The sequence below is a fragment of the Pseudochaenichthys georgianus genome, chromosome 7 (assembly GCF_902827115.2).
Source record: "Pseudochaenichthys georgianus chromosome 7, fPseGeo1.2, whole genome shotgun sequence".
Taxonomy (NCBI): domain Eukaryota; kingdom Metazoa; phylum Chordata; class Actinopteri; order Perciformes; family Channichthyidae; genus Pseudochaenichthys; species Pseudochaenichthys georgianus.
This window is the reverse complement of record NC_047509.1, coordinates 42,149,342-42,175,361: the sequence shown is the minus strand read 5'-3', so window position 1 is coordinate 42,175,361 and position 26,020 is coordinate 42,149,342. Positions and strand designations below refer to the sequence as shown.

The following is a 26,020-nucleotide window of genomic DNA, read 5'->3' as shown; positions in this document are numbered from 1 at the left end:
AGAATTTGAAAGTACACAGCCGAAGAAAATCTGTCCCTTCCTTCAGACTTCCTCACAGAGCCCCTCCTCCAACACACACGAACGCGCACATGACCAATGAGGGCACGAGATAAGGTTGTGCACAGATGGAAGGCTGACAGGCAGGTAGGCCATCCAGTCACTTTAGCCGGGCCGGCTCAGATGATTGGTCGTGCTTTTTACAGTACTACGGCTTCCACAGATGAAATTTTCTTTTAATGTATTTATTGTCAAAGCATTTAAGATATTCACTGCTATCGGGATGTTAAGAGCATTGTTTCTGAAGTGAATTACCTACCCTACCTTTAAAGTGGACCTATTATGTTATATTGAAAAAATATATTGTAGGGCCATACCTATACAAAACATGTCTGAAGTTTTTTGCTTAAAATACCAAAAAGATCACCCATTTTAGCATGCCTCATACTGCCCATACCCCTTTTAAAGCCCTGTTGCAAACAGGCTGATTCTGCTAGCCACGCCCCTTTGTAGCGTCACACAGCTTTCCCCTGCTAGAGGGATTTATACGGGGAGAAGCTCAGCTAAACGCTGCCGTGATTATGTTATGCTCCTAACCACTGCACGCTTTTGTTTTCTGACACTTTGTGAGTTTCTTGACACACCGGGGACACTTATTTATGTATAAAAGACATCAATGCATAATAGGTCCCCTTTAAAGTACCTAGCTTCTCATAAAGAAAATACCCTTTTCTCAGTTTGTTAACGCAGGCGAACAAGATAGTATGTGTTCTTGTTTTGAAGTGCAGTGTTTTGTTTGGAGATAACGTTAAAGCTTGCTTGGGACCATGGCGCTGTTAGATTTTATTTGCAGCAACTAAATAATATTTGTGGACCGACTAAGTGAAGTTTCCCACGGAGCACCTGATGATCTCTCATGGCCACTAGTGAGCCACGGCAAAGTGGTTGAAAACGACTGGTCTACAGAAACAGACAGTTTGGAAATGATCTGTGACGGCTGGCATTAGCTGTTTGATAAAAGCTCACAGCAGTGAGCCCAAACACAGCTCAGCAAGAGAGCGGGCGGGCACACACCTGCACACCTCTAAGTGGCATTATGCCAACAGTACATTGAAGCTGATTGGAGCCTGTGCACACAGAACAGCAGTGTCAGGTGTGAACATGAGCGGTACCAATCATGTCGGTCTGTGTGGCCTGCAGGGCGCTGGTGATGGAGGTGGAGCATCTCCCCGACATGTTGCTGCCCAGACCCTCCTCTACGTGACGGTGCAGCTCCTACAACACAAACAAACAAACAAACAGAAGCAGTAAAGCAAACTGCTGGACCACTGAGCCATAACAATGATCATAGACATCATCTGTTTCACCAATGACCACCATCACCCACATCCATGCCGGGAACTGTTAGGGGCATGTTTGGTTACTAGCACATATCCAATATAACTATTAATATCAATCAAATGATTAGTATAATACGCATTGAGAATAATGTGAAACCAACCAAGAACTAGGCAATAAGTGGTCCAACCACTGACTGTCACAATCAAAGCAATAGCAATTGGCAATACTTATTTCCTCAATAGCAATCCAATCAATAAACAACAATTGTACAACTACATTAAACAAGCATACGGATAACAATCAAACATGTGGTGTGTATGAATGTGCGTGAGGAGAAGAGCAATGAAGCAAGATGGCATACAAACACACCGAGTGTTCCTGGTGTGAACAGATATCTGGAGCTGTTGGAGGGTCTGACACGGACCTACAGCCGATCTGATGCAAGACTAAAGCGGGTCAGCTGAGCTCGAGGGTGGCCCAGCCCTCAGAGACTGAGGCATAGAAAGGACCATGTACAACAGTGAGTAAAATGAGCCAGTGATAGGGCTCTGGTGATGTAGGGCCCCGGCGCCGAGCCCACCTCAACGAGCAGTGCTGACGAAGAGCAGCAGACCATCACAAAGAACGGCTGGAAGATAAACGCTGACATGCAAACACATCCTGAACATGGGGGGACCAACATCTGCTGTGTGTCCGGCGTGAACGCACTATTACACAGGCAACTGATTATTCATTTGCAAGACCCACACATTATCTGTCAAATTTCAGAACATTCCATCATGGACAGTATGGAATCTGTGTACACATGTGGAAACAAAGGAAGTGGTATAGACCAGGGGTCGGCAACCCAAGGCTCTGGAGCCGCATGCGGCCCTTTAAGCCCTCTGCTCTGGCTCGCTTGAGCTTAGACAAAAATAAGAAGGAAATAAAATAAAAATATTTGTAGGACTATTGAAAATGTTTCGTATATTGTATTTTGAGGTGATACTGTGACACATACAATACAAAAAAAAAACTGTTTTAATCAGGTCAACTAAAATATGCGTCACATCCTGCTACGGTCCCGCGCCAGCGCCTTTCCTCAGAGGCGAATAACCTGACCCCGGCTCCATGAGCGACCTATGGATAAATCAAAGAAAAGTACCGGAGGGACACAGAGGGTTTGATTCTGCGTGGACAGAGATATGCTTTCACAGCAAACGATGCAGGCTTACCGGGATGTTTGATATGGGGAGAGAAGTTGTCAAGGTGCTGCAGCCTTTACGTATTGGAGGAACAACACGGGAGAGGAAGACAGCTGAAGATCTTCAGTCATAATTCAATCAGTAAACTCTTTTTAGGGTGCAGCTATATGTTTTATTCATTTCAAAGTGGGCCCATTTCAATTACATTCATTTCCTTCAAATGTGCAGAGGACTCCCTAAGTGCAGTGTTTAATTATTTTAAAGTTGGCCTGTGTATTTTTTTTTTTTAATTCTCCTTATAAGAGTTCTTTGTTTTTAATGCAGTTTTATATAATGTAATAAATAATAAATGCAAAAAAACTGTAGTTTGGGTCTATGATGTAACAATACAACGTTATAAGCTATCAAGCTATCAAATATGTTTTGCGGCTGCAGACAAAACCAATCGGTGGAAAAGGGGTGAAAATGGCTCTTTTGGTCCAAAAGGCTGACGACCCCTGGTAGAGACCAAAGACTGTGGCCTGCCCTGTGCAGCAGACATGAAGGACACCCTGTGTGGTGTGTGTACTCACGTTCTTATAGACCTTGAGCACCACTGATGATGGGTGGAAGTCCATGTGGAAGTCCTCCACGAGCACATTGAGCTTCCTGATCTCCTCCGACATCGCATTGGACACCTGAACATGAGCAAACAGCGGGGGTGAACACACTACCTCTGTTATAACCCACAGAACACCAGCCAACACTTGGCAGACACATGATAAACAAACAAAAACAACATTTTAAATTGCAGTTTTGTTTGGCCGAATTCAGAGGGGCCCCTTTCTCCAGGCTCTGTGTAGAACCATAGCAGCTTCTGCTGAATCGGGCATGACTGGAACGCATCTGATGAGCTCCATTGTATGTACTGTGTGTGTGATGGTCTTCGTTGACATAGTAGCTAATCCACTGTAGTATAAATGGACCTTGCTGTCGAAATCCAGCTTTGGGATAATCACAGCCTGATGAAACATTCAGGTGACTAGAACATCCAATCAGTGCTGGGCTGCATCACAAATGAGTCTTCAGATGTTCAGCTTAAAGCTTTGAGGCATACTGTTTCTATGGGACCATGAAATGCCCCTTTCCCACAGCGTCCCCTTTGCAACAGAGCAGGGGGTGTGAGAGTCAAAGGCCTGCTGGTCCCCCTCAGCTGCTGGGCAGGCAGGTATGTTATGTCATCGTGTTCATGTTCACCTGTCTCTCCACCTCCTCAGTGATCTTCTTGATTTTGGCCTTACAGTCCATGGTCAACAAGTCCAACTGCTTGTCTATGAACTCCAGCCGGTCCTGGCGGTCCTCTTTGGTCTCAATGCAGTAGATCCTGCCAACAGAAACAACCCACCAGGTGCTGCTCAATAGCATTGTTCATTCTGTTGGTGCTTATGGAGAATACAACACTTTTATCTCATTTATTCACCCATGATCATATGCGTTTCCAATCTTCGCTTCACATGATCCATACAGTTGAACTACCCGACTTACCTCTGCTCTTGCGCAGCCACGTGAACAGAATCCATGATTCGGCGCAGGGCCTCAGAGATCTGCTTGGCCCTCACAGTGTGCTGCTCAAACTTTGTCTTCACGGCGGACTGAGAGATGCACTCCTACACACAACAGGACACGCGTTGATGTTAAAGAAAGAACGAGACTGTGACACCACTGGTATACAACAACATGTATCTGCAATATGTTCTGCTAATATTAGTATGACTACTACTGGCTGCTACTCCTAGTTAGTCCGTCCATTACGGCTATGTGCAATAATAATGTTGCTAATGTGCTTCAGTCTACAGTGCATCTCTTGTACTTCTGTACATTTTAATAATTATTATTTTAAATACTATGTGCATGTTATATTTTCTTCGTCTCTATCTATAATACTTTGCTGTAACAACGTACATTTCTCCTTTGGGGGTCAGATAGAGGAATTGTGAGTCTAATCAGCTCAGCACAGTGGATGGCTGCACATACAGTAAGGAATTGCTTTTGTGTTGCCATCTTGTCTAAGTCATGTCTGCTGGCCAGGACAGAGACAGGCCCAGAATGTGCTAGGCCTAGCATAGCGCACATACTGAGAGCAGGGGGAACTTCCAGTCTCCTGTCATCAATAACGCAGCGTCACTGAAGTCAAAGTAATTACATATAAATGTATTCACACGTATCGTGAATTGAAATCTATATCCATGAGGATTTTACCTCGAATCTCCTCTCAAAGTTCTGGAACTCAAACATTCTGGCTTGAAATCCTTCTGCGAGCGCCCCCCCTGAAACAGAACAAGAAATGCAGTGCTGTGAAAAACATCTCCACAGAATAGACGTCCCTCCGGACAGCACCACCGTGGTTCAGCTGGATGTTTATTTTAACTCACGCAGGTAGTCAGAGTTGAAGGGAAATGTTTTTGGTGAAAATGTGCCGATACAGCCTTTTCAACATTTAAAATTGAAAACATATATTTCAACCAAATATTAGGAATTACAGTATTTTCAACTGACATTATGAAAGGAGAAACTTAAAGATGTCCAACTGAAAGAGATTTGACCAAAAACATGGAACATTGCGTTTCATTTCATTTAGCTGTTGCTTTGATCCAAAGCGACTTCCAAGGATCCGAGAGGAAACACAATCAGAACAGCATGAATCCTGCGAGCAGCTTCTAAGTGCTATGTACAGAACTGAGGTGTGGTCCAAACAGCTGGGCTTCCAGTCTGCAAAACAGAGGACAGCCCAACATCTGAGGTTCATCCCAACCGATTATCTGGCCTCCTTCTTTCCCTCACGTGCATCTCACCCTCGCGTCTCACGTCTCACAGGGGCAGCACGAAGAGACAGAGGAGTCTTCCGGTACGAGTTGTGACATCCTCGTTCCCTCCAGCCTCCCCTTGACTGTCACCTGGGATTTAGTTTTCACATGTTAACTGAAATGAGTTCTTCCATCTCTTTTACTATAGTATGTATTCTTTTCGGTCCTGTATTTGTTTTTCCAGGTATACAATTTAAGTTCTAATAATAATAATCATGACAATAATATTAATTTCAGTATGGTATTTTAGCTCGTTTCAAATGAACTTTTGCATTGGGATTTTTTAAGTACGTTATCTGTTTTACTATTTATATATATATATCCTACATGTTTGACGTGCCGGCTGTGCAGCTGGGGGCGGAGCTTAGATTCAGAACAGCTGCAGTGAGCAGCCGGCTGTGCAGCTGGGGGCGGAGCTTAGATTCAGAACAGCTGCAGTGAGCAGCCGGCTGTGCAGCTGGGGGCGGAGCTTAGATTCAGAACAGCTGCAGTGAGCAGACGGCTGTGCAGCTGGGGGCGGAGCTTTGATGCACAAGTAGCGATAACACTTCCGCGTAGTCTGCACTCGTGTACCCTTCCTCGTCTCCTCTGGAAGCCTCCTCCCTCCTCTCCTCCCTCCTCTCTCCTCGACGTGTATTTAAGTGATTCAACATGGCGTGTCTTGATCGATTTCCGGGTCAAGTCACGCGGAGAGAGGAGTCGAGGAGGGACATTGGGGTGAACCCAGAGGTCGCGTTAACCGAATATTTTCCGTATATGACGGATTTTTTTTAACAATGACGGACAAATCTGAAAGCAGTCCGTCATTTTGACAGATTAGAACAAACTCGGAACTGCGCCAAAGTTTCCCCGCAGCGAGGCTCCGGTGTTATGCCGTGTTATGCATGCCCTCCAAAAAGGAAATCATACCGTTTCCAAACCTAACTGTGAAATCCTTGAAATGTCTGTGAGTTTTGGCTTTACGCTGTGCACGCTCCCGCGAGGTGCAGCAGCCATGCATAACATGGCGCATGTGAACTGTCCCCCCCCCCTCAGCCCCCCCCCTCAGAGTTATGTGAAGGCCGACGGGTAATTCTGGATTTTGACAGAAGTTTTACGATCCTGTCCGTCAAAAATAACGGGCAGCGAAAAAGTCTAGCGCAACCTCTGGGTGAACCTCTGATGAACAATCATCTTGTCATATCACCTAGTACAAGCTTTGTCAGATTGCACACGGAATAGCCCCCCCACCTGCTTCAGGCATCCCTTGAGCCTTCTGCACACGGGCCTGCAGGACTTCCTTTGCAGAGACGAAGAAGATGCGGTCGCTGGCCTGGGCCCTGTCCACCACACCCAGCTCCTCCACCAGAAAATTGCTGCAGCGGTCCATATGCTGTCTGCGGACCTGACAACATAATACACTTTTTACTATTTATTTATGAATACATTATTGAAATGATAGAATGGAACCACTGAGCGTCTGAGATGCTGGCATGCATTTTTGTTTGTGGGAAAATGTGGTCCATTTAAAAACCTGTGAATGGACTACACATACAATGTATTGGGGAGTGTGGAGTTTTTTCCCAACCACAGAGATATCCAAATGTAAGTGAATAAAACTGTAATAACAACGTGGCTAAATAACACTGGGGGCACATATGCCCCTTTTCCACCAAACCGGTTCCAGGGTCGGTTCCGGGCTAAAGCCTGATTAAGCTTTAGTTCTTCCTGTTTACACCACAGCGGAGCCGGCTCCAAGCACCGAAAACCGGTTCTTAGCTGTCCCCACTCGGCTGCCCGGCAAGAACCAAGAACCAAGAACATCACGCTTACGTCGGCAGGGGGCCAGATTAACCTGAGCTAACAGTTAAAGGCGAGTACGACAAATGAAAGTCGTAACAAGCAGTAGCGCTGAGCAAAGTGACTCGAACGCAAACACACACTTATAAAAGAAAACACACACTTTATAAAGTCAGGCAACACTAACCAGGCTTAGTGTGATCCTGTTTATTTGTACCCTACTTTGACCATCCGTTCGCTGTCACTGATTACAGAGCCTTCTCCGGTGCTGCACCCACCCTCTGGAACTCACTACCCAATCCATCAGAGACTCTTCCTCCCTCACAGCATTCAAAACCCACCTGTTCAAACCCCCCCCCTCTATCTCCTTTTGTATCTTTCTTATTTTTTTTGTTTTGTTTTTTATTCTCTGTCAAAGTGCTATACAAGTCTCATGTATTATTATTATTATTATGGAGAGCAGGCAGACGTTTTCCTGCTGTTTTAATCATTAAACGGTTTTTACCCCCTTTTGTCTATAGGTTACTTAATTATTTCCTTTTACTGCTTCAACAACTTTGTTTGGGATAAATGAAGGTGAATATTATCCTTTCTGTTAACCTGTTCATTTATAATTCATAAATACTAAAGACTCAAATAGGACAAGACAAAGAACCTGTGATGGCCATGGCGAATCTCTATCCTGGTGAAAAGAAGTTTAAAAAATATTGTATTTATCAATAATACTTAGGGCATAATTCCACAGCGAGGTCCTTGTTAACTTTTACAGAGGAGCAATAAGTCCTGAGGGGAAACATGACAAACTGGCACGGGACGAGCCCAGGACAGGAGGCTCTGCGGTCAGTTTAAACTGCCCCATACGTCATGGAACCAATCTACTGAGCATCAGTGATATCCAAAACATATTAAAAGACAACTTGCCTGTGACCCTGCTGCAGTCTGAAAACATATACTCAAGTACCAGCTGTTCTACAACCAGACTACAGGCCGCCTGGGTCTTAAAGGCCCTCACACCAGCTTTTATTCACCGTCGTTTTCATATTGCAGTCGTTTTTTACCGATATAATATATTTTAATGTAGCATGAAAGGTCCCATGTCACGGCCATTTCTACTGATCATAATTAATAATTACATTGTTGAGATCTACTCAAATAGATTTATATTGTGCAATTTTCCAAACTCAAGCGTTCTGGGGCAGCACAGACAGGTATTCTCTGTGTTAGAGTTTTACTCGCTGCAGGGTGTACTTTGAGGGTGTGTGACTCTGCAGACCGTTCACATAAAAACCTTCATAACACACAAGGGGACGGGTACTAACCGGAAAAGCATGACATGGGCCCTTTAAGCTTGACATGCGGTCAAAAGGCTCTGCTGGAGAATAGGAGTAAATGAGCCTTGATACAATTCATGCAAACGCCACAAAGAATGTCAATGATGGCGTGCTGAAAGCAGACTGACCTCCTCCATGTATTCAGGCTCCGAGGCGGAGGCGTCCCAGCGGTTGTTGAGGATGAAAATGTTGGGACTGGAGAGCCGCTCGTTGACTTTGTGGAAGAAGGACTTCTCCTGTAGGACGACAGCATTTAAAGAGAGACTACTTGTTACAGAGAATAATCCTGAGGAGCTTCTGTGACGAGAACAAGAGAAGCCGGTTCAGTGCACTCTCGATCGTGCCGAGCACAGCCTCGTTGACTGTGGGGATAACCCCTTCCCCTGTCAGCTGGTGTCAATCAGGCATGGGAACTAGAGGACTGCAATCATCCACTGACACTCTGAACACTCCCTCTTGTCTCTAATAACAGCTGCAATTTCATTGTTTGGAACAATAACAAAGAGTTCATATTAGTTCAAAACTAATGTACCCACATCTCTAAAGACGGGGGTACAACGGAGCTGATCCAGATTTGCTGAGAACTTGACGACATATCGGCATATATATTTGTTTTTCAAGTAATATGGTCTGTGTTTACATTATCATCGCTAACACTCAGAGCTAACCTGTACTGGAGAGAATATGTGTAAAGAAGCCGGATATAAAAAAGGTACTGTCCGTGTGCTAAACCCGCGAGAGAGAGAAAGAGTTTGAGCTCCATACTGTTTCAGAAATAATGCTTGATGTGGTTTGGAACATGATATGGCGTTTAATCACGGCAGCCCTGGGGATGCAGGGTGTCTCCCCCCCCTCATCATGAGAAATGAACATCACAGGCTAATGAAATAGCCAAGCTAATGGCGTAGCTAGGAGATACAAATCTGAAAATTATTTTTTTTTAGGTTTGTTATTATAATTCTTTTTGGTACTTTGTTATAATTATTAATCTCAGTGAAAAAAAGAGAATATATATATATATATATATATATATATATATATATATTATTGTCATATTTTTTTGTTTCTGACATGTTCAATAAATTGACTAAACTAAAAAAAAAACTAAACTAAATAAGCGGAATGTCTGGAGTTTAACTTGCTCTATGGAAACATGCAGCAGGATATACCCGCTAACAACGTTCCATTGTCGGCCTCTGGACTGCTCGAGAGCTTCACGATGTCTTCAACCTGAGCCTGTTTTAACTGTTGTGTCTTTACTTGACATTTGCAGCTGTAATGTCTCACCGTCTGCATCAGTGTGGACTCAGAGTTCGCCACCAGAACAAACACATCAGCATCCTGGCAGAACTTGTCGATCCAGCTGTCCAGTTCAGTGGTTACATCTATTCCTGGGCTGGAGGGGAATCAGAGAGGCAGGACATCAATAAAGTGACAAGCTGTAAAGAAGTATTGTGTTCATTAAATAGTGCAACTGATGTCTGACCTGTCCACTAACACCAGGTCATCCCTGAGCAGAGCACACTTGGCTTTAGGCCACATGACACACACCAGGCTGCCAGCGTCCAGGTCCTCATCCTGGTGAAGGGCGTGGGCCAGCTGGTTCACCGTCTACACACACACACACACACACACACCATGTATACATCACTTCAGGGGACATTACATTGACTTACATGCATTTCCTGGAGACTTATCCTAACCTTAACCAACACATGCCTAACCCTAACCCTTACCCTTATCCTAATCCTAACCCTTACCCTTATCCTAATCCTTACCCTAATCCTAACCAAGTCTTCACCCTAAAATGAATGATTCCCTTCATGGGGACCTCCATTGTGTCCCATAAGGGGGGCGAGTCCCCACACGTGACTGTGTAAACAGATTTAGGTCCTCACAAGGATGGTAATGCCCACACACACACACACACACACACACACACACACACACACACACACACACACACACACACACCACACACACACACACACACACACAACACACACACACACACACACACACACACACACACACACACACACACACACACACACACACACACACACACACACACACACACACACACACACACACACACACACACACACACACACACACACACTAGAAAAGACTAGGGACAGGACAGTTTGAGCTGCACACTGTACCTTTATGCTCTTCCTGTCCTCAGAGCCTTCAGTGAGGAGGAAGGCCTCGTTCCCATCGGTGCCCTCCACCCTCAGGAAGCAGTTGGTGGTGTGTCCTATTCCTGAAGGCAGCACCTTGTCACACAGCATGGCATTGATGACAGAGCTCTTCCCATTACTGGTCCTGCAGAACCAAGGGTACATTAATACCTGCTCCTTTAGAACTGTACGGCAGGTTCAAGACACTTTTGTAAAAGTTTTTTTAAGTGAATTAAGGGCTGAAAGACTGTTCATATTTGTCTATAATAAAGATTCATTTGTTTCCCTGGCACAAAAGAGGGAATGAAAAAGAAAGTAGCGAACAGAAGAAGAAGGGCAGTGGTATCGTTAAGGTGTCAGGCTAAGTGGTGCATCTCACTTAATATACATACCTCCCGAAGAACACGACCTTCATATGTCTGCGTGCGAGCACCTCTCCAATCCCTGCCACCTTCGCCAGGTAACCCCGCACCTCCAGGACCTGCTCCTCCGTGGTGACCGGGTCCAGCTCCTCATTTTTGTAAGAGTCTAGCATGTGAAGGCCAAACACATATCAATCAGTACAGCTGTAGTGGAGTGTCCATAGAAAGACTCAGAAACATAGCCGTGTTATAGTGATGTGTGTGTGTGTGTGTGTGTGTGTGTGTGTGTGTGTGTGTGTGTGTGTGTGTGTGTGTGTGTGTGTGTGTGTGTGTGTGTGTGTGTGTGTGTGTGTGTGTGTGTGTGTGTGTGTGTGTGTGTGTGTGTGTGTGTGTGTGTGTGTGTGTGTGTGTGTGTGTGTGTGTGTGTGTGTGAAAAAGACTGAATACAATTTTAAACCACATGCGAGAATATACAAAATCTTAAGACTGGGTGAGAAATGACAAGAATGTGCATTCAGCAATGGTGCATCGTAACCAGGTTGTTCGTAGAGCTTCAACATGCAAACAACAGGAGCAAGAGACAACAAATAAAGAGTAGGCAACAAGTTTAAGACCATAGCCCAACAAAAAAAAACAGAACTCCACCGTTGTTGTCGATAACTTCAAAAATCTGTTTAGGCATGCTTGATGCGAGCTGGTGGGAACGTTGCTCCGTATGGTGAGGATGGCTTCACGAAGGGCATCCACGGTCTGGAACTGGCGTCAGTCTTGTAAACTTCCCTTCCCATCCATCCCCTAACGTAAACTTCCCTTACCATCCATCCCCTAACGTAAACTTCCCTTCCCATCCATCCCCTAACGTAAACTTCCCTTCCCATCCATCCCCTAACGTAAACTTCCCTTCCCATCCATCCCCTAACGTAAACTTCCCTTACCATCCATCCCCTAACGTAAACTTCCCTTCCCATCCATCCCCTAACGTAAACTTCCCTTCCAATCCATCCCCTAACGTAAACTTCCCTTACCATCCATCCCCTAACGTAAACTTCCCTTCCCATCCATCCCCTAACGTAAACTTCCCTTACCATCCATCCCCTAACGTAAACTTCCCTTACCATCCATCCCCTAACGTAAACTTCCCTTCCCATCCATCCCCTAACGTAAACTTCCCTTACCATCCATCCCCTAACGTAAACTTCCCTTCCCATCCATCCCCTAACGTAAACTTCCCTTACCATCCATCCCCTAACGTAAACTTCCCTTCCCATCCATCCCCTAACGTAAACTTCCCTTACCATCAATCCCCTAACGTAAACTTCCCTTCCCATCCATCCCCTAACGTAAACTTCCCTTCCCATCCATCCCCTAACGTAAACTTCCCTTACCATCCATCCCCTAACGTAAACTTCCCTTCCCATCCATCCCCTAACGTAAACTTCCCTTACCATCCATCCCCTAACGTAAACTTCCCTTCCCATCCATCCCCTAACGTAAACTTCCCTTCCAATCCATCCCCTAACGTAAACTTCCCTTACCATCCATCCCCTAACGTAAACTTCCCTTCCCATCCATCCCCTAACGTAAACTTCCCTTCCCATCCATCCCCTAACGTAAACTTCCCTTACCATCCATCCCCTAACGTAAACTTCCCTTCCCATCCATCCCCTAACGTAAACTTCCCTTACCATCCATCCCCTAACGTAAACTTCCCTTCCCATCCATCCCCTAACGTAAACTTCCCTTCCAATCCATCCCCTAACGTAAACTTCCCTTACCATCCATCCCCTAACGTAAACTTCCCTTCCCATCCATCCCCTAACGTAAACTTCCCTTACCATCCATCCCCTAACGTAAACTTCCCTTCCCATCCATCCCCTAACGTAAACTTCCCTTACCATCCATCCCCTAACGTAAACTTCCCTTCCCATCCATCCCCTAACGTAAACTTCCCTTACCATCCATCCCCTAACGTAAACTTCCCTTCCCATCCATCCCCTAACGTAAACTTCCCTTACCATCAATCCCCTAACGTAAACTTCCCTTCCCATCCATCCCCTAACGTAAACTTCCCTTCCCATCCATCCCCTAACGTAAACTTCCCTTACCATCCATCCCCTAACGTAAACTTCCCTTCCCATCCATCCCCTAACGTAAACTTCCCTTACCATCCATCCCCTAACGTTCTCAATGGGACTTAGACCAGGCGAACAGGCTGGATGGCCCAAATGAGCCACGTTATTCTCCTGGAAGAAGTCCTTCGTCAGGCAGGCGTTGTCCCGTTGAAAGACCCAGTCATCACCGCACAGACGAGCGCCCTCAGTCAAGAGGGATGCCCGCTGCAACATCTCCACAGAGCCACAGAAAAGACACCCTGCAGCTCCATTGAGCCTTGAAGGAAGAAGCACCCCAGAACACGATGGAGCCTCCTCCACTGTGCCGTAAAAACCATCTCCAGTGGGAGCTCCTTGTCACGCCAGGAACGCTGGAAGCCATCGTCCGGGTCTGCGCAGGTGAAATTCAACAATCCTGCCACGTTGAAAGAACGAAAGCCTTTTGGCCTTTGCCATCAGGAGGCCGTGTGAACGCCTGAATGAAAAAGGCTTTTGATCAGCCGGTTTGAGTTCAAATGCAGTTTTCAATAAATTGCTCCCGTTTCTTCTTTTTGCATTTTCACGCTCTATTAACAAACTGGTTACGATCCATTAGTGCAAAATGAGAATACTTGTCATTTTTGTCCTGGTCTTAAGATTTTGTTCAGGATTGTATATTGTTTCAATCCAGCCAGGAGTGGTTCCCAGCTCCAGGAGGAACTTGGCTGGCTGACAAACAGCTTATTCATCTACTCCAATGTTTCTGTGTGTTCTCTGACCACACCCAACAGTGCTTTCAGAGTTATGACTCACCACTAAACACACAACAACATGAGGGTGAATAGTCATGGTGATTATCTGAGAGTAGCAACTACCATACTTGCCAACCCTCCTGATTTTGGCGGGAGACTCCCGATATCATAGCCATCTCCCGGTTTCCTCCAGGGGTCATATTTCTCCCGCATTTCTGACAAAATCAGATTTACTCAGGACTGTTTCCACTCGGACTTTAATACAGCTACACCATACACCTAGCGCGTCTCTTTAGTAGCTACACACCTACACCACACACCTAGCGCGTCTCTTTAGTAGCTATACACCTACACCATACACCTAGCGCGTCTCTTTAGTAGCTATACACCTACACCATACACCTAGCGCGTCTCTTTAGTAGCTATACACCTACACCATACACCTAGCGCGTCTCTTTAGTAGCTATACACCTACACCATACACCTAGCGCGTCTCTTTAGTAGCTATACCATACACCTAGCGCGTCTCTTTAGTAGCTATACGCCTACACCATACACCTAGCGCGTCTCTTTAGTAGCTATACACCTACACCATACACCTAGCGCGTCTCTTTAGTAGCTATACCATACACCTAGCGCGTCTCTTTAGTAGCTATACGCCTACACCATACACCTAGCGCGTCTCTTTAGTAGCTATACACCACACACCATACACCTAGCGCGTCTCTTTAGTAGCTATACACCTACACCATACACCTAGCCCGTCTCTTTAGTAGCTATACACCATACACCTAGCGCGTCTCTTTAGTAGCTACACACCTACACCTAGCGCGTCTCTTTAGTAGCTATACACCTACACCATACACCTAGCGCGTCTCTTTAGTAGCTATACGCCTACACAATACACCTAGCGCGTCTCTTTAGTAGCTATACGCCTACACCATACACCTAGTGCGTCTCTTTAGTAGCTATACACCTACACCATACACCTAGCGCGTCTCTTTAGTAGCTATACACCTACACCATACACCTAGCGCGTCTCTTTAGTAGCTATACACCTACACCATACACCTAGCGCGTCTCTTTAGTAGCTATACGCCTACACCATACACCTAGCGCGTCTCTTTAGTAGCTATACGCCTACACCATACACCTAGCGCGTCTCTTTAGTAGCTATACACCTACACCATACACCTAGCGTGTCTCTTTAGTAGCTATACACCTACACCATACACCTAGCGCGTCTCTTTAGTAGCTATACACCTACACCTAGCGCGTCTCTTTAGTAGCTATACACCTACACCATACACCTAGCGCGTCTCTTTAGTAGCTATACCATATACCTAGCGCGTCTCTTTAGTAGCTATACGCCTACACCATACACCTAGCGCGTCTCTTTAGTAGCTATACACCACACACCATACACCTAGCGCGTCTCTTTAGTAGCTATACACCTACACCATACACCTAGCGCGTCTCTTTAGTAGCTATACACCATACACCTAGCGCGTCTCTTTAGTAGCTACACACCTACACCTAGCGCGTCTCTTTAGTAGCTATACACCTACACCATACACCTAGCGCGTCTCTTTAGTAGCTATACACCTAGCGCGTCTCTTTAGTAGCTATACGCCTACACCATACACCTAGCGCGTCTCTTTAGTAGCTATACACCTACGCTATACACCTACACCATACACCTAGCGCGTCTCTTTAGTAGCTATACACCTACACCATACACCTAGCGTGTCTCTTTAGTAGCTATACACCTACACCATACACCTAGCGCGTCTCTTTAGTAGCTATACACCTACACCATACACCTAGCGCGTCTCTTTAGTAGCTATACACCTACACCTAGCGCGTCTCTTTAGTAGCTATACCATACACCTAGCGCGTCTCTTTAGTAGCTATACGCCTACACCATACACCTAGCGCGTCTCTTTAGTAGCTATACACCACACACCTAGCGCGTCTCTTTAGTAGCTATACACCTACACCATACACCTAGCGCGTCTCTTTAGTAGCTATACACCTAGCGCGTCTCTTTAGTAGCTACACACCTACACCTAGCGCGTCTCTTTAGTAGCTATACACCTACACCATACACCTAGCGCGTCTCTTTAGTAGCTATACACCTACACCATACACCTAGCGCGTCTCTTTAGTAGCTATACGCCTACACCATACACCTAGCGCGTCTCTTTAGTAGCTATACACCTACACCATACACCTAGCGCGTCTCTTTAGTAGCTATACACCTACACCATACACCTAGCGCGTCTCTTTAGTAGCTATACACCTACACCATACACCTAGCGCGTCTCTTTAGTAGCTATACGCCTACACCATACACCTAGCGCGTCTCTTTAGTAGCTATACACCTACACCATACACCTAGCGCGTCTCTTTAGTAGCTATACACCTACACCATACACCTAGCGTGTCTCTTTAGTAGCTATACACCATACACCTAGCGCGTCTCTTTAGTAGCTACACACCTACACCACACACCTAGCGCGTCTCTTTAGTAGCTATACACCTACACCATACACCTAGCGCGTCTCTTTAGTAGCTATACACCTACACCATACACCTAGCGCGTCTCTTTAGTAGCTATACACCTACACCATACACCTAGCGCGTCTCTTTAGTAGCTATACACCTACACCATACACCTAGCGCGTCTCTTTAGTAGCGCGCGCAACTGAAAGTCTGAGAGGGTGAGGCAGATAGTCACAGAAAACAGAACAAGAATGGACAACTCGACCCTCTGCTCACTCCCCCCGCGGTGGTTTTGAAATGCTCCCGATTTCTGAGGTCTCAAGGTTGGCAAGTATGGCAACTACACTTAGGTGGAACTACCTGCAGTAGAAAACCACACGAGACATAATGAGCCTGGTGGAGCAAAACTGTGCCATGCAGGAAAAACATCAGAACACACACATTTCTCTCTTTAACTTGATAGTCTATTTGTAGCTCATAGTCCTGTTGGGTCAACCCGGAAATGTTGAGTTGACCCAAAGTTTTAAGTCACAAATGTATAGTAGGGTCCCCAGCATATAGAAACTGCCGGATGCTAACCTGCATATGTTGGGCAATTGGGACAATTAGCACAAGTTGCATTACTTAGCATATGCACACAATAGTTTAAAAAAGGCTTGGCCCATTTGGACAATTTTTGAGTGATTTTGGAGGTTATTGTGGATGTTGTTTCCATTTCTGACATTTTCAGGATCAAAAATGGCAGTTTTAACGACAAAGTGGCAATATCTGTCCTCCTGAGGGGCTGTTTGAAAGGACCTTTTGGTACATTTTATTGTTTTTAAAATGTGTTTTAGGGGTCTCGATTTATCCAAAAAATATCAGAGTACCATCGAGAAAGGAAGTGCTCTCCTTGACGTAGGCCCCCAGCTGTTCAAAGATCCCGTTGATCTTCTTCTTTGCGGTGACAAAATGCTTGAGCGGCGATGCATTCACTTCCGCCATTAGTCTCTTATCCTTCTTGCCGTGGACTGCGTTGGTGTTGGGTCGTGGGAAAACCAGAGACATGGCACTGCACAGGGGAGGACACATTGCACACATCCTGATAAGCAAATGTGTCTGACTCAAATCTGAAATCAGCTTGTAGCAAAAGAGATGAGACAACATTTCCAGCATCAACGTAAAACATTTTCTTTTCACTGTCCCAATGCAAATATTGAAGGAACCATGCATCATCATGCTTTATAAGAGAGGCTAAATATCTGTATCAACATGGCATGCTTTGTGATTTGGTGGACCATTCATAGACAACAATATGTGAACATTTCTTTGCATGATGGGCTAAAGTAGGGTGGCTTGGAAAGCCTTCAGACATTGGTTTTACAGACACCCCTGGCCCGCAAAATATTGCCCTCTCTCTCTAGGAATGGACGGGCTCTTAGCTCTACTCTCGAGCCTACTACTGCAGTAGTATTAAACGTTCAAGTGGACATGGTTATATCATCTTATGGTTTGTGGACTACAGTTAGAAAGACCCAATGTTGCCATTTTGGCTGTCATTTTAAAAACCAGTCGGTGAAGCAAAGTGCAAACAAATGCTGAAGACAATTTTAAGCAACAAAAAAAAGTCAAGCAGGGTTTCTCTGCAGATACAGTCTATGGGCAGAGTGGCTGTCAATCATGTTCAATCTGACCATCAGAGGCACCTTCACAGTCCCCGCAGGGTTGTGGTTAGAGCTCTCTCAAGAATGTCACACATCCTCATCTGAGGGGGTCGATATCTAGCCAGCCAACCGACCAACAAGGCTCTCAGACCATTTGTCTGTAGCTCTCAAGTTGTTACTGCTTTGGCCAAAGGTTAGACTCGCTTCTCCATCAGTCTCCAATAGGAGCCAACACAGAGACCTGGAGGGCCAGGCCATAGAGCTCGGCCCGCTGAAGAAATGGAGGCACAGGAGATACTGGAGGGAGACTGAGCCAGACAGACTGCTGCAGTTCAACAAGAGGTTGCTTAGAAACACAACAATGTTATTCCAGTAGTGTGGTATTGTAAGCCTGATGGACCAGGTCTGCAGAGACACACACTTGAAAATGTTACAATTAAGTTTCAAGAAGTGTAAAAACTAGTGCTGTCAAAATTATCGCGTTAACGGCGGTAATTAATCTTTTGAATTAATTGCGTTAAAATATTTAACGCATTTAACGCATGTGCAGTATGGCCCGCCCCATACGTGCCACCAGTGGCAGCGCCAGGGTATGGCTGGGGTAGGCTACACCCATACCAAGAAATGGCTTAGCCCCACCATGAGACATGATGTTAAAGTAAGCAAAATAAAGTCTGCCAACTCGCTCGGAGTAAATTGCACAGACAGCAGTTAGTAAGATTGATTTCAGTAGCCACGGTTTTGAAAACTTTTGTCACGTAGTGATCGTCTTCTCAATAGAACATCTTTGATAATGTCTTCTGGCCAATCAGAATCAAGATAACGGTGTGGTGTTGTTGCAGGAAGTCCCGACGCAGAGTACTTTTGCTGTAGTACAGGGCAGAGCCATATAATAGTAATAATATGGCTCTGGTACAGGGGTGCATATAACTGGTACGCAGGTTATGTGCGTAATCTGAAATGCGTACCGTCACTTGTGTCACAAAGCGCATTTGCGTACCGACGTGCTTGTGAAGCTTTTCCAGAAGGCGGTTAGATCACCGGACGACAGAGTCGGTCTCCGTGTGCACAGACAGGGCTGCTGTTAACGTCGGTCTGTACAACGGAACTGAGCCAAAACTACGCCCCCCCCCCCCCCCCTTCACTGGAGAACTACGCTAAAACAGCTGATCACAACGTTCACACTCTGTGGTCACGAAGTTCTCCACTAGCCCCCCCCGTCCACTTTCCTGAAGTACTCCCCTGTTGATAGAAATCAACACGTAATGAATTCAGACCCCACGGTTTGATGATTGATAGGTGTGTGGGTTGTCTTTCATTTTGACATGCAGAAAAATGTTATAATAAACATAGATACTGTATGTTAAATGGATATATCCGCCTTCTTTCATTTATCTTTCCATTCCCAACAATATACATAAATAAATGGCATATTTTGGACATAGTTCGAATGGTGATTAATCATGATTAATTAATTTTTAAGCTGTGATTAATCTGATTAAAAATTGTAATCGTTTGACAGCCCTAGTAAAAACACATGAGGACGTTTTAAGATGAAAACCGAAGACCACCTAAACCAGACAAAACCATGGTAATGATCAGTCAAAAGCTAGCTACATCCTATTGCATACCCTGCTTCCTTGTCCATTTCAAAGTGGACCATATTATACAAAACAATATTCTGTATTAAAAGACTAGAAACAAGTGGTTGAGACCATGTTGAAAATGTTTACTAGGTAACGGTTAGTGGATTACCGGTTTCCAGCCAAGTCTATACCGACGGTGCTACTACCGCCTGGCATGACTCCTGTCAGGAACATGTCCTTTCTTTGACGGATGTCATTTAGTGTCATTCAGTAAATGATGACAATTATAATGCATTGTTACAATTGTTTGAGTTGTGTTTGGCATGATTAGTTAACCCAGAACCAGAAAGCCTTATTAAACTTTAGTTGAATGTAGTTCTTAATGTGTTGTCTTAACATCACACCACATTATCACACCATGATATGATGTTCAAGGCTTTTAATCTGACCTTTCATGAAGATGTCATTAGATGTTATTACACGGTTATAGACAGTACTCGAGTTGAGGGGGGATGAGGGGGATGGCATCCCCCCTGAAATAAAAACGGTCAAAATCATCCCCCTTCTAAAACTGCCATCCCCCCTTTCCATCCCTTATGTAATTGTATCAATGAACGTGGCACTGGTATTACTGCTATTTCAACATTAATTTAGCGCATTTTGAGTAAAATACTGTGGGCGAGGGAGCAATGACATTTTTACCAAGTCACTGACGCTATACTATGCGAGTGCCCTAGAGGGCGCCAGAGCGCCGTGATGCGCCTGTTTGATCGATGCCAGAAGCGCAGGTAACGGTCATCACAACGGCCAAGCGACCAGGGCCCTTTCTCATTTCTCGAACTCCCCTCCTCGACTCCTATCCTCGAGACTTAGTCCCGCCCACAGGAGATGCGAGCGGAGGAGCCGAGGAGGGGAACCGAGGAGAGAGGAGGGGAAGCAGCAGGCGGTTAGAGAAATGAGAACTCCTCTCCTCTGAGCGGTCATTTTAAAGAGACGTCCATTAATGATGACAGGAGGCACAGCAGCCTCTGTCTGATGGACAGATATGACACATGACCACTTCTATATTTACTTTGATTCATTCACAGTGCGGTATAATGAGACAATAACAGGCTACAGATGCGGGGACACACATATATATGTATATATTTATATAAATATATACAATTTCAGAATCAAACAGAGCATTCATAATAACGTAACACTATCAGAGACTGGATATATCCCCCCCCCCCCCCTCTGGTCGCTGCAATGAGGAAAATAAATTACGGGCCAAAAGTATTACAAGTAAGCAGAGGACACCAAACCAACTGAGACCTGTCTGTCCGCTGCATCTACACACACACTGTACCACACACACCTACACATAATCAGGCTACAGCTGTTGTGTATTTTATTGTGAAGCACTGAATGGTTTTTAGAAAAATATCGACTCTTTGTTTGTAGATATCTACTAAACTACAGCAAATAAAGAGAGTAGGCCTGTTATAGAGTGATATATATTATACACACTGCTCTGCTTTCTGCACGGACCTCACAGCTGTTCTCTCTGTAAACATCGCGTCGCGATGAAAGCAGTTTCTAAAATAATATCCAGGGGATGCATGCAGAGCTGTCATTGGCTGAGATAAGTCCGGCCGTGCGTCACGACTCTTTGAAACATCTCTGTTCCCGGAAATGCATCCGCGAAGGAGCCGTGGAGGACCGTGGAGGACCCATCAGTGTATCCTCGGTTAGAGCTCCTCCAGAGAGCCTCCTCGACGCTCGATGCTCGGTCCTCGACGTGCATTTAGAGAAATGAGATGTCCTTCAACATGGCGCGCTGAAATTCATTTCCGGGTCACTACCGGAGGACCGAGGAGTCGAGGAGTCGAGGAGGGGGATTTGATGAAATGAGAAAGGGCCCAGGAGGACATCGCGATTTGAGGGACTTCATATTTAAAAATACTAAAAATAACATTTCAGGTAAGTCAAGAGTCAGTAATCTTAGTCATTACTCACTACTTTAGTCACCAAAGGTGGAATCTATGGACATAAGCAGCAATAACAACTTAGTTTGGAGTTATACGTGTTTCTCTCGTGTTAGCTAGCTGGTAAGACTCAAAACTGTTGCTGAAATGATACCACCAGCACCAGAAGAGCTGAAACCCCTCCTTCAAGCAGTGAACACTCTGGTCATCTCCACAGCTGAGTGTGAACGTGGGTTTAGTCAGAGGAACATTTTAACCACAACTAGAAGCTCCCGAGAGGTAAAAAGCATGTCAGGTTGCTTTTCATCAAGTGTGTTGGCCCTCCACTGAACAAGTTCAGACCGGAGGTATATGTCAAGACTTGGCTTCAAAGCCATTGCTTAGCTAACAATCCGAAAGCAAGAGCCAGAAAAATTGAGACCAAAAAGCATGATTATGAAAATCTTTGGAAACTTCTATGAGATAGGGGAGAGTGGAGTAGGCAGCCATTGACAACATTGGTCCTATTTTGTATTGTCTGTATAATCTTTTAATATTTTCATATTTTGTAAACAATTTCAATTTGCACTTAATGCCCTGTTAAAAAAAGTAACATTGGGAATGTTAACATAACATATTTGTATTTGAACTGCAATAAAATGACGGATCAATATTTTTTTCTCAAATTTTTCATGAAGTGTTTAATTTACATAATGATTTAATTAATTACGATACAAATGTAACCCTTCAGATACCAGTTTTGATCGTATACCAGTAACTGCTTTTTGAAAAAATACACTATAATTCAATATTCTAAAAACTATTTTGACTTTATTATTAGTATAATCAGCTGATCCATCTGAATAATAAATGAGGGACTGTTAACCTACAAGATTTGTACCATAGACTTCCATTATAACCACATTTTTGTATTCCCTCCCCCCCTTTAAATTAAAGTGAAAAAAAGATGTTGCACTAATTGTCCTCTGCATTTGACCCTAAATGTTAGTGGTGCCATGGCAGCCCGGGGACCGACTCTAATTCTGAGGTGCCTTGGTCAAGAGCAAGGAAAGGAGTATCTGAACATCCATAACATGCATGTTGTTTTAGGAGTATAATAATGATCTTTATGCTGGTTGGTCTCCCACCCTTAGCGGGTTATCAGCACAAATTATGTCCCCATATAATCAAATCCACCATCCCCCCTGATTTTTGTTTACAACTTGAGTACTGAGATAATGGTGACCTGAATCATTCCTTGACCTTCAGCTGAGTGGATGAACCTGTCATTAACATGTCAGTAAATTGTAAAAGTCCAGTTTGAAGACAGGACATGTATTAATTATGTGAATTATGATATTTTGACAGAGAGCTGTATTTTAAAGTCTCTGCTAACGGTTAGCAGCCGCTAGTTAGATATCACGGTTAGCCATGCAGCTAGCTGTCCAATGAGCTGACTCAGGCCCGGGCTGCCAGCAGTCAGACCCGGACTGACACCAATCGGGTTCTGTGTCCCTGCCGTGAAACTGTTGGTCTCGGAGACAGTCCGCCTTTATTGTGAGGCTGAGTGTCCGGATGCCATTAAAGTGAGTCAGGTGCGACCTTTCACAATGTACGCATGCTCTGACTGTCTGTAAACTGATATATGTCAAAACCAACACAAACTGTAGCCATGACACGAAGCAGACACTTACTGAATGTATTCAGTAAAGACGAAATAACATCAGTGCATGCTAACGTTAGTCTTTGTTAGGATCGAAGCCGTCGAAACACATTAAACCCAGTTATCATTAGCTCATGACTCCTTTCGTGTTACCCGTCAGAGGTCTATCAGTCTTATTCTTGTGCTATAAACCTTAACTGGATGTACTTTAAGTGTCCTGACAAAAAAGACAACACATTGAGGGAGGACGAGTCCATGTTATATTACCAGATCACTATGCATCAACCAAAGTTTACTCAGATCAGCAGCTAGCTAGTGCTGTGGCCCCGGACACACCGGCCTGTGACCTACCTTGGGTTGGGTCGTTACTCACAAATAATCGTCTCTCATTGTCGCTACTCCGCTTTATAATTGTTCACAGGCTAAGAGCTACTATTGCGCGACTTAGTGAGCTTAATCGGCGTTAACTATCTATGCTAACCATGGATGTATAAAGAGATGCTAACTTCAGGGGGCGTGCCCTTCTTCTTCTTCTTCTTCTTCTTCTTCTTCTTCTTCTTCTTCTTCTTCTTCTTCTTCGGTTTCTGGATGTGTGGGCTGTTGGGCAGGTTCTGTGTTCACTGAGGGAGAATGACTCTCTAATATTAAAGGACAAGTGTAGTCTTTGTTTTTAAAGTGTATAAAAGAGGATGTTTTTAAATGGGTAAAATGCTTGCAATTATATTTATTTGGTAGTCATGAAAATCTGGTTATTTATTTAGATGTTGTAATGTATTAGGTTTGTTCCGACTCTTTTGCAGGCTGGGTGTATAGTTAAAACAAATGCAAATACAATTTGTTTTAAAAATAAAAAATCTTCATCTTCTTCTGTTTGGCGGTTGGAAACCAATGATTTGGTGCATTGCCGCCACCTACTGTGGAGGAGTAGACTGACAGGAAAAACAATTAAAAAAATAAACCCCAACCAAACTCTGGAGAAACGATTTGAAAGACTGTTGCCGTAGCCGACTACTCGTCAGAGAGAACAACTGGATAATGGTTTTACACACGGTATCTTTCCCCTCCCTCTTTTTCTTTATTTTTCTTTCAAAGTATATCTTACTCTTACTGTAAGAGTTATTGTAATTGCACTGTTGCAGATCCTGTGACCTACGTTGCTCATTCATAACTGCACCGTAGATGTGTATGTGACATGACAATACATCTGTGAAATGCGGCTCATATTGTATATTTGAAAGACAATATTCTGATATATATCTTCCACTGCCATTATGTATATATTTTACTTCAAGTTAAAGTTCTGTTTTTATTTCCTATTTTGAGATGTTTATATGTTATGTTGTACTCAATACCTACTCGAGTTGAGGGGGGATGAGGGGGCATGGCATCCCCCCTGAAATAAAAACGGTCAAAATCATCCCCCTTCTAAAACTGCCATCCCCCCTTTCCATCCCTTATGTAATTGTATCAATGAACGTGGCACTGGTATTACTGCTATTTCAACATTAATTTAGCGCATTTTGAGTAAAATACTGTGGGCGAGAGAGCAATGACATTTTTACCAAGTCACTGACGCTATACTATGCGAGTGCCCTAGAGGGCGCCAGAGCACCGTGATGCGCCTGTTTGATCGATGCCAGAAGCGCAGGTAACGGTCATCACAATGGCCAAGCGACCAGGAGGACATCGCGATCTGAGGGACTTCATATTTAAAAATACTAAAAATAACATTTCAGGTAAGTCAAGAGTCAGTAATCTTAGTCATTACTCACTACTTTAGTCACCAAAGGTGGCATCTATGGACATAAGCAGCAATAACAACTTAGTTTGGAGTTATACGTGTTTCTCTCGTGTTAGCTAGCTGGTAAGACTCAAAACTGTTGCTGAAATGATACCACCAGCACCAGAAGAGCTGAAACCCCTCCTTCAAGCAGTGAACACTCTGGTCATCTCCACAGCTGAGTGTGAACGTGGGTTTAGTCAGATGAACATTTTAACCACAACTAGAAGCTCCCGAGAGGTAAAAAGCATGTCAGGTTGCTTTTCATCAAGTGTGTTGGCCCTCCACTGAACAAGTTCAGACCGGAGGTATATGTCAAGACTTGGCTTCAAAGCCATTGCTTAGCTAACAATCCGAAAGCAAGAGCCAGAAAAATTGAGACCAAAAAGCATGATTATGAAAATCTTTGGAAACTACTATGAGATAGGGGAGAGTGGAGTAGGCAGCCATTGACAACATTGGTCCTATTTTGTATTGTCTGTATAATCTTTTAATATTTTCATATTTTGTAAACAATTTCAATTTGCACTTAATGCCCTGTTAAAAAAAGTAACATTGGGAATGTTAACATAACATATTTGTATTTGAACTGCAATAAAATGATGACGGATCAATATTTGTCAACATTTTTCTCTCTAATTTTTCATGAAGTGTTTAATTTACATAATGATTTAATTAATTACGATACAAATGTAACCCTTTAGATACCAGTTTTGATCGTATACCAGTAACTGCTTTTTTGAAAAAATACACTATAATTCCATATTCTAAAAACTATTTTGACTTTATTATTAGTATAATCAGCTGATCCATCTGAATAATAAATGAGGGACTGTTAACCTACAAGATTTGTACCATATACTTCCATTATAACCACATTTTTGTATTCCCTCCCCCCCTTTAAATTAAAGTGAAAAAAAGATGTTGCACTAATTGTCCTCTGCATTTGACCCTAAATGTTAGTGGTGCCATGGCAGCCCGGGGACCGACTCTAATTCTGAGGTGCCTTGGTCAAGAGCAATGACAGGAGTA

General features: G+C 44.2%; 1 protein-coding gene across 1 annotated transcript in view; it reads right to left on the bottom strand.

The window, feature by feature from the left end:
- The window catches only part of mfn2 (mitofusin 2), a 33,599-nt gene extending 9,803 nt beyond the window's left edge, over positions 1-23,796 (bottom strand). Inside the window, exons 1-13 of the mRNA XM_034086668.2 lie at positions 23,560-23,796; positions 17,237-17,418; positions 11,051-11,186; positions 10,641-10,803; positions 9,962-10,086; positions 9,763-9,871; positions 8,604-8,711; positions 6,596-6,749; positions 4,761-4,828; positions 4,047-4,168; positions 3,759-3,885; positions 3,095-3,199; positions 1,170-1,272 (exon numbers count right to left, since the gene is read on the bottom strand). Coding sequence (XP_033942559.1) covers positions 1,170-1,272; positions 3,095-3,199; positions 3,759-3,885; positions 4,047-4,168; positions 4,761-4,828; positions 6,596-6,749; positions 8,604-8,711; positions 9,763-9,871; positions 9,962-10,086; positions 10,641-10,803; positions 11,051-11,186; positions 17,237-17,414 — 1,498 coding nt within the window. The 5' untranslated portion in view covers positions 17,415-17,418; positions 23,560-23,796. The remainder of the gene's footprint in view (positions 1-1,169; positions 1,273-3,094; positions 3,200-3,758; positions 3,886-4,046; positions 4,169-4,760; positions 4,829-6,595; positions 6,750-8,603; positions 8,712-9,762; positions 9,872-9,961; positions 10,087-10,640; positions 10,804-11,050; positions 11,187-17,236; positions 17,419-23,559) is intronic.
- Positions 23,797-26,020: the final 2,224 nt, after the last annotated feature.